The following is a 12398-nucleotide window of genomic DNA, read 5'->3' as shown; positions in this document are numbered from 1 at the left end:
AGGCACAGGGGTTAGCAGGATGAGCCCCGAGTTCATTTTAACTAAGAAGCTGGTGTTTTATCTCCATCACACATTGCTTGTTTCCACTTGGTTTCTTCTCCCCGGTGTTGCTTTAGTTTTATTTTATGGGGTTTTATATCGCTGTAGGCCAGCAGCAAAGCACGCCAGCTAAGTTATCGGTGTCCTTTTAAAGTCCTCCATAATCACCTTATGGTGCTGGGGCAGGCGGTGGGCCTGGGAGCATCCCGCCTGGGAGCATCCCGCCTGGGAGCATCCTTCCCGGAGCATCCCGCCCTGGAGCATCCCTCCCGGAGCATCCTTCCCAGAGCATCCCGCCTGGGAGCATCCCTCCCGGAGCATCCTTCCCAGAGCATCTCGCCTGGGAGCATCCCGCCTGGGAGCATCCCTCCTGGAGCATCCCTCCTGGAGCATCCCGCTGCTGTTCCACGGCGTGTCCACGGGAGGGCAAGCGCCGTGCCTAGCCATGGCCGGCCTCCCGTTCGGCTGCCAGCAAGCCCTTTCGTCTCCCGGGTTTTTCCACCAGTTTATGCAAATATATAAATAAAATTTTAATTGAGGGTTTAGAAAACTTGGTAACATAAAAGGGTCCATCAGATCGCCTTGCAGATGGGCCCTGCGCACTGCGAGAGCACCAAAATAAATGATGGGGCTTCAAGAAACATTGTCTGCCACCGAGCGTGGGGCTGCCGTCCTCCGTCCAGGATGCCCAGAGGTACCGGGCTCAGCGCTCCCTCTGGGACGCTGGACACTGGCGTTGCTCCAGCGAATCCTGAAAGTCCTATTGCCCTCACACAGCCCGGGGGGTGGCCCAAACCCCAGAGGCGTAAGAGGACGAAGCGTTGATTGCTGGTGCTCCGTACAGCTGCATTGCTTTTCCAGGCAAGCATTACTTAGCGTTAATGCATCAAATTAGATTCCTTTCCAGTGGGCCGCCAACCCCGAGCAGTTGCCGTGGTGTTGGTAAAACCCAGCGGGCTTCGAAGCAGCCTCTCCCAGCCCCTTCCCATGCCCTGAGTTTTCCAGTCCCACACATTATGTTCTCTGTTTAAATTTCCAAATAAGCTGATGCTCTAGCAAACAAATATGAATGCTTTTTATTTGTTTTACTTATGAAAAACAGAATTGCAGAAGTGATAAATGTGTTGCCAATTACACAGTTGCTTAATTATGTAACGTTAGTAAAACCAATACATAAGTCTCCAAGATGTTTGGTAAAGAGTTGCTTCGTGTAGTTCATCATTTTCACTTGTAATGAATTACTTGAATCCGCAACTGGCTGAAAGCCTCAATTAATTTTTTACACTTGTCCCATAATAAAGCAATAGTCTAAATTAGTATTTAATTTACTTATAAGAGTGTCACTTTTTGTGCAGAACAAGCAAAATTGTCTGTCATTTATAGGGCTGTTAGCCTCAAAGCAGCAGCTTTATGGCATGCAGAGGGTGCAGCTCGGAGCAATGATTAAGGCAAGCTGTGCCGAAGTGCTGGGGAAGGACAGAAAGGGTGACGCTTGGTCAGGACCAGCCAGAGACTATGTTCAGGGATGCTGAGACCCTGAGAGATGCTTGTGCACCCAGAGTTAAACCATTCACCCCCCGACCAGGGCTGGCAGAGTGACCCCATGGTGGTGCAGGGCTGCTCTCCAGTCCCTTGTCCTCCATGCCTGGGCTGATGGGCGTTCTTTCCTCCACTGCAGGTCCAAGGGAACGGGCAGCAGAGTGTGGAGAAGGCCTTGAAGCTCTTTGCTCAGCTGATCAACAACAAAGTCTTCCTGCTGACCTTCATCCGAACGCTGGAGCTGCAGCGCAGCTTCTCCATGCGCGATCGCGGCAACGTGGCCTCGCTCATCATGACGGGGCTGCAAGGCAAGCTGGAGTACGCCACCGACGTGCTGAAGCAGCTGCTCTCCGACCTCATCGAGAAGAACCTGGAAAACAAGAACCATCCCAAACTGCTCCTGCGCAGGTAACGCAGGGCGATGGGGAGGGGACGGGGCTGCGGGCAAGCCGGCGCGGTCCCCCAGGCTGGCACGGCCACACTGCTGGTGGCATATGGGGGCTCTGCGGGACCAGGGGGCTGCTGTCAGAAGGAAAACACTGCTCTCTATGGGTGGCTTTGGATGACCCATCCATTTCCTCACCTGTCTCCAGGACACAGGGTTAACTCATAGAATCATAGAACGTGTTGGGTCGGAAGGGACCTCTAAAGGCCATCTAGTCCAAATCCCTGCAGTCAGCAGGGACATCTTCAACCAGATCAGGTTGCCCAGAGCCTCATCCAGCCTGGCCTTGAATGTCTCCAGGGATGGGACCTCCACCACCTCTCTGGGCAACCTGTTCCAGAGTTTCACCAACTCTACGGTGTGATCCCACAGGTAGAATCATAGATGGCTGAACAGGGTCTTAAACTGGATCCAAGAGAGCTATTACCTCTGATGTGACTCTCTCTCAGCCACAATCTCTTACCTTGCCCCAGCCCTGGTGTGGCTGAGAGCAGGTGATGATGGCAGCAGTCACCTCTGCTGTCCACCTGCCTCCTCCCTGCCTGCGCCCGCCTGCCCGAGCTCCTGATTCTCTCACCGGTGTGTACAAAGGTGCCCGAGAGGTTCAGCAACAGGGTTTACCCCCCGCTGCCAGCCCTGTGTGGGGCTGCCTCAGGGCGGTGTGATGGCAGAGGGGTCAATGGCACAAAAACTGGGGCTCTCCATCGCCTGCACGTTGCTGGTACCGAGCAGTGCCCTGCGCATCCAGGCAGGGCAGAGGAGACACCGGCTCAGGTACAGCAGGGTCAGCAGGAGCAGAGATGCAGCTCTTTCAGTCATTTGGACCCGATGATCTTAAAAGTCTCTTCCAACCAAAACGATTCTATAATTCTGTGAGTCTTACTGGGCTTCAGGCTGTTAAGGGCAGGAGCCTGATTTCTTACATACAGTACTTGGGGTCCTCATCTCCCACGAGCTGTGGTATTATCGTGGTGAGTAAAGCATTAACATGAAGAGAAGTACCTCGTGGAAAAGTGAATTGCCCCTGGAGCTGCCAGGGAAAGGCGGGCTGCTCAGCAAGGCTCGGTCCCCCTCCTGATGGCAGCCCATCCTCTATAGCCTGGGTGACCCCGAGACCCTGCCGGCTCTGAGCTACCTCGCAGCATTTATGGGCTTTATCCTCGCAGCAGCCGTGTCTGCCTGGATGGAGCAGCAGCGTTTGTGTTTCATAGCTGGGAAGGAGTTGGATGGACTGAGTGATTCACCCATGATCGTGCAGGGAAACAGCAGAAAGAAAAAGGGGAAGAAGCGTGTGTTGATGTAGGCCAGATCACTGGCCACAAGTCAAAGGCTACCCCTGTCCTCCGTGTCGGGAGCCACCTCCATCCCATGTCCCTTCGCGTCCTGGCCTCAGCTGGCGGCAGGAGTGCGGCTGCCCCATGGGCTGCACCCGCGGCGCTGCCGGCATCTCGCTGCGGTGGGTGGACGGAGGAGCGGGGAGAATTTCAGAGCTCTAGGAAAGTTTCAGGGATTCCTCCAGCCATAATGAATACACTTGACAGGAAATTGCTTTAAATCTGGCTGTGTTTGTGGAGGCAATAACTCATCTCGGAAAAGGAAGCCGTCTTAATTTCCCCGGTGGTTTGACGAGTCGCTGGGAAGGCATCTTCTGCCTCAGCCATCAATAATGACTTTTCGCGCCGCTCCAAAAAATCCACGGCTGGTGATCAGAGCCATGCCCGCTCCTCCCCGCAGCACCCAGCAAAGAGCCGGGGCCACGGGCAACGCCAGCAGCGTCGAGGCCGGCTGTCCTGCTCCAGGATTTAGCCATTTCATGGGAAACTTGACCTGGAATGTTACCAGCGATGGGGCATCTACCATCTCTCTGGGCAACCTGGGCCAGTGTTTCACCACCCTCATCATAAAAAAATTCTTCCTTATATCTAGTCTGAAATCTACCTTCTTTTAGTTTAAAATCCCTGGTTTAAAACCCCGTTACCCCTTGTCCGGTCACTCCAGCCCTGTTATACCTGGGACTGAGCCCTGTCCCAGCCCGGTGCCCCGCGCGCTCCCGGGTGCTGGTGGTGCACAAAACAGCTGTAACGTCGTGTTCTGCCTTAATAAGGAGTGATCAGCCACAAAGTGAGATATTTCTTATTTTTATTTTTTGAGCTCTCTGGTGGCAGCGGTTGATAATTGGCGCTCAGTTCTCTCTCTCTTTCTTCCTCGTTTTTCCCCTCTCTCTTTCTTCCATAACTACCCCTCGCGGGAGGCAGCAAAAAAGTTGACATTAAATCAAATAGCTGCTCTGGTTCCTGGCACAGACAGCAGCACACAGCAGTTCAGAGACCTAGATATAGCAGGGAAAATTAATAAAATACATATTTATTTTTTGGGTTCTCTCAGCTCTTTGTGTTCAGTTTTGTTTTTATTCCTGGTGCCTCAGAAAGTCGGAGGAGCAGCCAAGGCGCTGGTTGCTGGCGTCAGGCTCCTTTGGAAAACCATCTCTGGATCGTGCTTTGCCCCTGTTATGTGGTCAATACGAGAAGGGTTCTCTCCAAGCCTAGGGATTCTCCCCTGCCGGGTTAATCTTCAGGAGCTTATTTTTTATTTTTAGAGACGGATCTATAGCAGCGTTTCAGACACCAGCCCGGCCAGTAAGAGCGATGCCTGCCCTCCCAGAGTGGCAGAGAGACAGCCAGGCCAGGGCTCGTGGTGGCCGGCAGAGTTTACGCGATGGCTTCCCCAGCCGTCCCGCTCCAACCCCACCTCAAAGGCAGGGACGGCGGGGAAAGGAAATACACGGACTTGTTTGCGAGGAGCCCTCGGGGCTCCTGCGGCTGCACCCCGCAGCGATGCGGCTTATAAGCAGCCCCTTTCCTCAGCCAGGGTGGGAGAAAGATGATTAACTTAGTTGTCGGCGTTCCCCGGGACTGGGGCACCGCAGGTATCTCACGGCGTCAGTCTGTGCCGAGATGCCGTGAGACCGAGAGTCGGTGCTTGAAGGGAAGGAGAAATAGGTTTTGACAGAGATGCTCCGAGGCGTTTCTTTTTGCTGTTCCATTCAGCTGATCTTGTATTTCTGCTAAAGAAATAAAAGGGAACAGCCAGGCACGGGAGGATCCGATACCCTTCTCCCACACAATGTGCCCCAACTTCTCTGTCACTCCGTATTTCAGGTATTTTCATGGTGTCAGTGTCAGGCCATGAGCCACCAACAGGGACGGGACACAGCATTACTTCACTGGGAGGGCTAATGGGGAGGCTTGCCAATTCTTAATTTAATTTCCTATTAATAAAGTAGTTAATTAAATTAATATTCACTCTGAAGTCCTGAATGTATCATTTTCTGAGTTTTTCACCTATTCTTTAGTTTGTATCACTGACTCTCCCATTTTCCATGGCTTGCTGGCGCAGTGGTGTGCTGGTGCTTCTCCTCCTTAATTGGGTGACTGAAATATTTTATACAGGAGAACAATGTGTATGTCAATTTGTCGGATGAATTTTTAGGCAGTTAATCAATTCAGGCTTAAATTCTTTGGGGATCTGCAGACATTTTCACAAATTCCTGGCAGATGTTGCGATCCTAAGAGATGATGGAGAATGTGACCCCGGGTCCGTTTGCCGACTGGCGTCAGTTTTTGTTTGCTCAAATCTGTGCGTCCCATTTATACATGATCTGCTTGACTTTGGGATCAAACCCTGTTGCTTCAGTAGTGTGTGTTTTTCATTAAACACCAGAGTTTTTAAACATGCGGGGTGCTGTATAAATACGTACCAAGTGGCAGCCCTTAATTCAAGGCAGTGGAGCAGATGGGGGAGGATGGGGAAAAGGGGTCCTGAGCAGGACGGTGACTCGCTGCGGGTCAGGGTACGGGCGGAGGAGGAGGTTCGGTGCACGGTGGTGGCCGCTGGGCATCTCCTGGGCGGGTTGGTGGCACGATGGTCGAAAAGGCAGTTGGCAGGAATGGCACTGGGAGCGGAGCTGCCGGCCGAGGGATGAAGTGCAGAGAGGTGCCCAGACCCGGCAGCGGTGCTGCCTTGCTGCAGGGTCCCGGAGAAGGTGCAGGAGGTCCTTGGAGGAGCGGGTGCTGCAGAGAGCAAGGTGTTGGATCCACCGCTCTCTGCTTGCTGAAATTTAGACCAGATCTTGGTGTCGCATGTGGCATGAGGGGAAGGCTGGTCGCAATGGCAAAGCCAGTGGTGCAGAGCCAGCCTGCCCGGGAGCATGTTGGCAGCTGGCTGGGCTGGCCGCAGCCTTGCCTGCCTGCCGCCCTGCCTGCCGCCCTGCCTGCAGCCCTGCCACGCTGCCGCCCCCAACCTCAGCTGCGTGCTGGGGGCTCAGATGTGGCCTGTGAGACCCCCTGCCACCAGCACAGCCGCCCCATCCCAGAATAAAATGATTGTGGTGCTTCAAGGAAAGTCTCCAGGTCCTGCAGAGCCAGCATTAAAAACTATCATTAGGAGGTATTGTATTTAAATTAGAGATAATCTCGGGCACAATGTGGGGAGAGGACGCGGGGTGGGACCGGGGAGAAAGCTGCAATTTCCCTGCCATTGTCACTCTGCTGTCCCTGATTGCCAGCAACCGCTGCAAATTCCAGTGATTTACTGAACCAGGCTGTAATTTGCACCACGTGCAAGGAGCCGAGTGTCACCAGGCTCCCTGTCACCAGTCCCATCAGGGCTGTGACGGGCTGTCAGCTGGGCAAGCTGCTGTCAGCTCAGTGCATCCCGGGGTGGGCCAACGCTGGCCACATCCTGCTGCCTGCCTGCTCCGGAGCTGTGCCCAGGCAGATTTGGGGTCTCTGATGCATGATTTGGTTTTGTATGTAACATGCGTATCCTTGTGGCTTCCCTAGGACGGAGTCGGTGGCTGAGAAGATGCTGACTAACTGGTTCGCCTTCCTCCTCCACAAGTTCCTGAAGGTAAGGAGGGATGGAGCTGAGAGCCTGCTGCCGCTTTGCTGTCTCCCCCGCCAGCCCTCCCCATGGGGAATCTGGGCTTGAAACTCTTCAGTCAGACTCCAAGTCAAAAGATGGAGTAGGGCAGGTGGAAATTTGCTCGGAGATGGCTACGCCCAGGGCTGCTGTTAGAGGGGCTGAGCTGAGCCGTGCTCAGCCTTCTTCAACCCTCAGATCACCTGTGTAATCCTCATGTAATGGAGTTTCTGTTGCACCTCTTTAGTACTTAGGAGAAATCCTCACATCTCCATGCCTGGGCTTCCATATTTTTTAACTTTATTTGTGGTTTTGGAAGCCCCACAGAATTTGGTTCATGGGAGTGAACAATGAGATCAAGATCTCAAATTCCTTTTTTACAGCCATATAGATTCAGTAGAGGTTTACCAAGCCAAAGACAATATACCCGTTGAGCAATGGGGCTCATGGTTTTGGCTGTCCTCTCCAGGAGCTGCTGGGGGCTGAGCCTGGGTTGCACATGGGCTGGAGACTGAGTCAATGGGACCATGCCTCTGCTGAAATGAGTCATGTGCGAAGCCTGTCCGCAGGCCAGGGGCCCTGGAGGAGATGCACCTTCACCTCTGGGTTAGTTTTCCTGCCTGTCTCGTTGTGTAGGAATGTGCTGGAGAGCCGCTCTTCATGCTCTACTGTGCCATCAAACAGCAGATGGAGAAAGGTCCGATTGATGCCATCACAGGAGAAGCCCGTTACTCCCTCAGTGAAGACAAGCTGATCCGGCAGCAAATTGAGTATAAGACTCTGGTGAGTGATCACTGTAGAAGCTGCCATCAAATCGCTTCTGTCCTGCCCACTTGGGCATGAGCTGTTCTGACCTTTAGGCCAGCGATTAGGACGCTGCCGTGAAGCACAAGTGTTGCCAATGCAACAAAGCCTCGTGCTGCCAGACCCGTGCCCAAGTCAGGCATGTCCCGAATTTGCAGGTACAAATAGCCTGAGGTAAGGTTTAGAAAGGCAGGGTTTGAGGGCGGCATTTTATCTCCCTGGGAACTGAGCATTGCTGTCCCTCTAGCAAGTGAAAATGGACATCCAGGACTCCTGCCTTTATAGTTGTAAAGATGTACTAGATGCAACAGCAATGATCCCCCACAAATGGGGATGTGGTGGGCTTTTTTATGAGAATGGGTTGTTGTGACAGACGTGGTTACAGTTCTCCTGGATGCTTGTCCGAAGCCTTTAGAGCATGGTGTGGTTCTCCTTCCCTTCCAGATCCTAAACTGTGTGAACCCAGATAATGAGAACAGTCCAGAGATCCCTGTGAAGGTGCTGAACTGTGATACCATCACTCAAGTCAAAGAGAAGATCCTCGATGCAGTATACAAAAACGTCCCGTACTCTCAAAGACCGAGAGCTGTTGACATGGACTTGGGTAGGAGCTTCTCTGCCTCCCAGGAAGGGGAAGATCAGAGAGGGGGACGTTCTCAGGGATTTTCCGTGGGTATTGCAGAGCTTGAAAACTAGAGCTCAGGCTGCACAACAACCCAGAGGTTTCTGCCCCTAGAAAGCATGGGCGCTGCTCCGACCGGATAGGCTTTGAACTCTGTGGGATCAGCTAATTGTCCACTGATCACGAAGGCTTCGGGAGTCATTTGCTCTTTCGCTCTGCTGAGCAAAGCCTGTCCCCAGGGTTTTGTGTCCTGCCAGAGCCGGGATGGGGGACAGTGGGGCTGGGAAGGTCCCATGCCTTGGTTTAGCTGAACACAGCAAAACCCTCTGCGTGGGAATTAAAATGCTGCCCTTGACCTTCTTTGCAGTTGTAAGATTGAAGAGCAGAATTTAGCATTCTTTGGGTGCCTCTTCCCTGGGAGGTGGGCTCTTCTGCAGGCTCCTTGGGCCAGTAGCTGCTAGGGCCAGAAGTGGATAGAGCCTGTTGGTGCCTTCTCCTTCTGACCAGTGTGTCTGCCTGGTTTTTGCCTCTCCCGCAGAGTGGCGGCAGGGCCGGATAGCTCGCGTGGTCCTGCAGGATGAAGACATCACCACCAAGATTGAAGGAGACTGGAAGCGTTTGAACACCTTGATGCATTATCAGGTAAGAAAGCAGCCCCAGCAGACAGCTCCCAGAAAGCTGCCGGGAGGGAAGAAAAGAAAAGCAGAAATTTAATTCCCAAGTATCTCGTCTACCAAGACAGACAGGGAGGTCACATTTGTATGATAAACCAGAAGGGTTCAATGTGCTTATGCATTAGACAGGAAAGCAACCTTGACATGGATCTTAAAGAAACTAGCAGAGTTGAAAATTGGCTAAATTAAACCCGCCAGCCGTGCTGGTGAGAGAGAGGGAGCCGCGGAGAGGGCTGAGCTGCCGCTGCTGGAGACGCAGGGCCAGGGGGGGACGGCCCATGGGGCTCGGGTCTTCACGTGGGGGTCTGGGACAACCAGGGGTGCAGCAGAGGAGGCTCTGTCTGCCTTCAAAGCTTTGCAAACACCACGCGGTCAGACATTCTAGAGCTGCATTCTAGGCTGCAGTGGCAGCTCGTCTCTCCTGCTCGTGATCCTCCTATGTGTTGATTCTTGAGCATCATGCAAGGTGTGAAGAAGGGACACGGAGCAAATACTTCAAATACTGTCACTTGGGAGGGTCAAGGGAGTGCTACGGGGAGATACGGGATGAGGCTGGATCAAGAAATGGTGAATATCAGGGGCTACTGCTTGCCAGGGTACGTCGAACCTCCTGAGTCCCAGACCTAGTCTTCCAAGCCAAGTAACAGGAGTTTTACCACTAAGGTCATATAAAACGAAGCTAGACAGTGAAGATGCTCTACTGGGTATCAGCCAGGTGGGCGAGGTGACCTAAGAAATTGTTGCCGTCCAGTTGCCCCACTTGCCTGCCCCAGCCCAGCCCGGGCTGCAAACGTTAGGGTGCAGATGACAGGGGTGCAAATGTTGGGAAGGGCTTCCTACGGTGTGTGGAAGGCAGAAAGGGAGGTAAAGACGGAGCTGAGGAAGGTTTGGTTGAAGGGAATCAAAGGCTTTTACTCAAAGCCTGTCTGCAGCAGAGGATAACTGCATTAATTGGGACCCGCGACCTACTACTGTCCATCACTACCTACACAGAAGTGTTTAGTATTTAATCTGGCATCTTTCCCTGTTTATACACCATCTCAAGTCCATCAGCGTGACTCATGCTGTGTAAGTTGAATGTGAGCCAGTATTGACAGGAGCCATATAATCAGGGAGCGAGGCAGAGAGAATGGCATAAATATGCAAAGTGCATGTAAAAAAGCACCTCGAGGGTCAACTTTTCCAAGCAGCCCCAAGGATTTAAAGACCGATTACTGTAAAATGTCACAGGAGTTGTGCAGATGAATTCCATTGTTTCTAAAATCTGTTTTACCTGACAGTTGCAAGGGATTAACCAACACGCAGGGAAGCGGCGAGACTTTATTATGCCTTGATCTTTAAAAGTCATCTTAAGGAAGTCGCAAGTGAAAGCTGTTTGATGTGTGTTGGGTGCGAGGGGAGGGATTATTTTCATTTCAGCGCCTGTGGGAAAACCTGAGCCACAAGTTTACCCTTAAAATAAACAAAATCCTTGCAGCACTCGAGATGCTGCAGCTACTCCTGCCATTTGAATGTCAGTTTTGCTCTGGGACAAGGCAGAAGTTTGCTGCCAAACATCTAAACAGGTACCGACCGCCCATGGCTCTCCCCACGCTGGCCCGAGCTCTGCGCAGCGCCACGGAGCCGTCTCAGCCATAAAAAGAAGCCAAGTTCTGTGCACCGCAACAGAAATCTTGTCAAGGCAGGGCTTTTGCCAAAAACAAACAGCAATTATTATTTTTTTTTTGTATTCTTACCAGGTTTTTTTTTCTGTTTGAGTAATAAATGTTTTTATTAGGTATCAAAAATACAGATGCTCCAGGACTACACAGTAAAACAAATATGTGGGCAAAGGCACAGCATAGAAGAGGGTATCAAATCATTTGAGTTTCAAGCGCTGCCGTCTCACCATTGCAGGCAGGAGCGCTACATAGAAAACAGGTGTGGTTCAAGCCATAAAAATGAAATCTAGATTTCTCCGGCTTCTGGAGGACTAGTGACGATGACTTCTAAATTTCCAGGGGAAAAAAAAGAAAAAAGAAAAAAAAACCAAACCAAAACATAAAAGCTAGCTCTGTAAAGCTCTCTCCATCTTTTATTCAGGGCTGTCTTGTCTTTGGCTTTGGTCGGATGCCATCTACTTGTATCTGCTGCTCTGCAGGCGAAGCGCTCTGTGGATTTGCGCGCAGTAATTGGAGATGCGCAGCCCCAGTTTCCATCCGAGAGCTCCGGGCGCTCCGCGGTCTCTCAGGGAGGTGCTGGCACCCAGGAGCAAATGCCCAAGCAAGGACCAGACCCCGCCTGGTCCCCGCAGCCCTGTCCCTGCTCCCCCCAGCCCCGTCCCTGCTCCCCGCTCCGGGGGTCCCCGTGCTCCCTGTCCCCAGCCCGGGGGTCCCTGTGCTCCCCAGCCCCATCCCCGCTCTGGGGGTCCCTGTGCTCCCCAGCCCCGCTCCCTGCAGCTCCTGGGCTCCAGCTCAGGCTCCTGCCAGGTCATTTAACTCCGCGAGTTTCTCAGCTCCACACCTGGCTGCTGCATTTTGACACTATTACATTTGTTTTCTGGGTGTTTAGGATGGTAAAAGTACAATATACATCTGCATCAACCCATAAAATACGTTTTTCCTGGGAAGCCTTCGCATGCAAAAGCCCGATTGCGTTTAAAGAGAAACATTCATCTTTCTGTAATGTTTTTGAACCTCTTTATAGAATTATGTAGGGAACTGTATGCCTGCTGCTTATTTCTTCATTTATAAAAATAGATGTGGAGGTTAAATAGGCGTAATTCTTTGTTAAGTTCTCTGGAGCTTTTAAACTATGTTGTAAGGAATTGTATTACATTTGTGTAGTATCCTTTTGGTTTCATGCCTATTAAACTCCATGGGAGAGTCTCACTCTGCATGGTTTTACTCAGGAAAAATGAAACACTGAATTTAATATCAAATGATTTACAGTGGCTCATGCAGGGTTAACTCAGAGGCAGCAGAGCATGAATACCTGTCAGCCACTGTGAGTCTGGAAGGGCCGAAAGACTAGAAAACTATTTTAAATGAAAAATTAGAAGCAGGGAGGGAAGATTTGAGTGGAAAATGAGATGTAGGAGCGGAGGGTGGTGTGGATGTGGAGCCAGCATCCCCCCTGCATCCCCCCTGCATCCCCCCTGCATCCCCCTTGCATCCCCCCTGCATCCCCCCTGCAACCCCTTGCATCCCCCCTGCATCCCCACATCCCCCTGCATCCCCCCTGCATCCCCCCTGCATCCCCACATCCCCCTGCATCCCCCCTGCATCTGGGCTTCGGCGCTGCTGCGGTCCCTGCTCCGGTTTTTCTTTTTCTTTTCTTTAAGGTGTTTTGTGCCCCACGTTTCCAGCTTGTAGAA

General features: G+C 52.2%; 1 protein-coding gene across 3 annotated transcripts in view; it reads left to right on the top strand.

The window, feature by feature from the left end:
- PLXNA2 (plexin A2) overlaps window positions 1-12398 on the top strand; it is a 179047-nt gene that overhangs the window by 156707 nt on the left and 9942 nt on the right. For all 3 annotated transcript variants that reach the window (XM_054181430.1, XM_054181428.1, XM_054181429.1), the window contains exons 22-26: window positions 1718-1986; window positions 6865-6931; window positions 7580-7726; window positions 8192-8351; window positions 8908-9011. In XM_054181430.1, coding sequence (XP_054037405.1) covers window positions 1718-1986; window positions 6865-6931; window positions 7580-7726; window positions 8192-8351; window positions 8908-9011 — 747 coding nt within the window. The remainder of the gene's footprint in view (window positions 1-1717; window positions 1987-6864; window positions 6932-7579; window positions 7727-8191; window positions 8352-8907; window positions 9012-12398) is intronic.

This window comes from Rissa tridactyla, chromosome 21 (genome assembly GCF_028500815.1).
Source record: "Rissa tridactyla isolate bRisTri1 chromosome 21, bRisTri1.patW.cur.20221130, whole genome shotgun sequence".
Taxonomy (NCBI): domain Eukaryota; kingdom Metazoa; phylum Chordata; class Aves; order Charadriiformes; family Laridae; genus Rissa; species Rissa tridactyla.
Note: the sequence above shows the minus strand (reverse complement) of the source record. Positions and strands in the feature narration are given on the sequence as shown.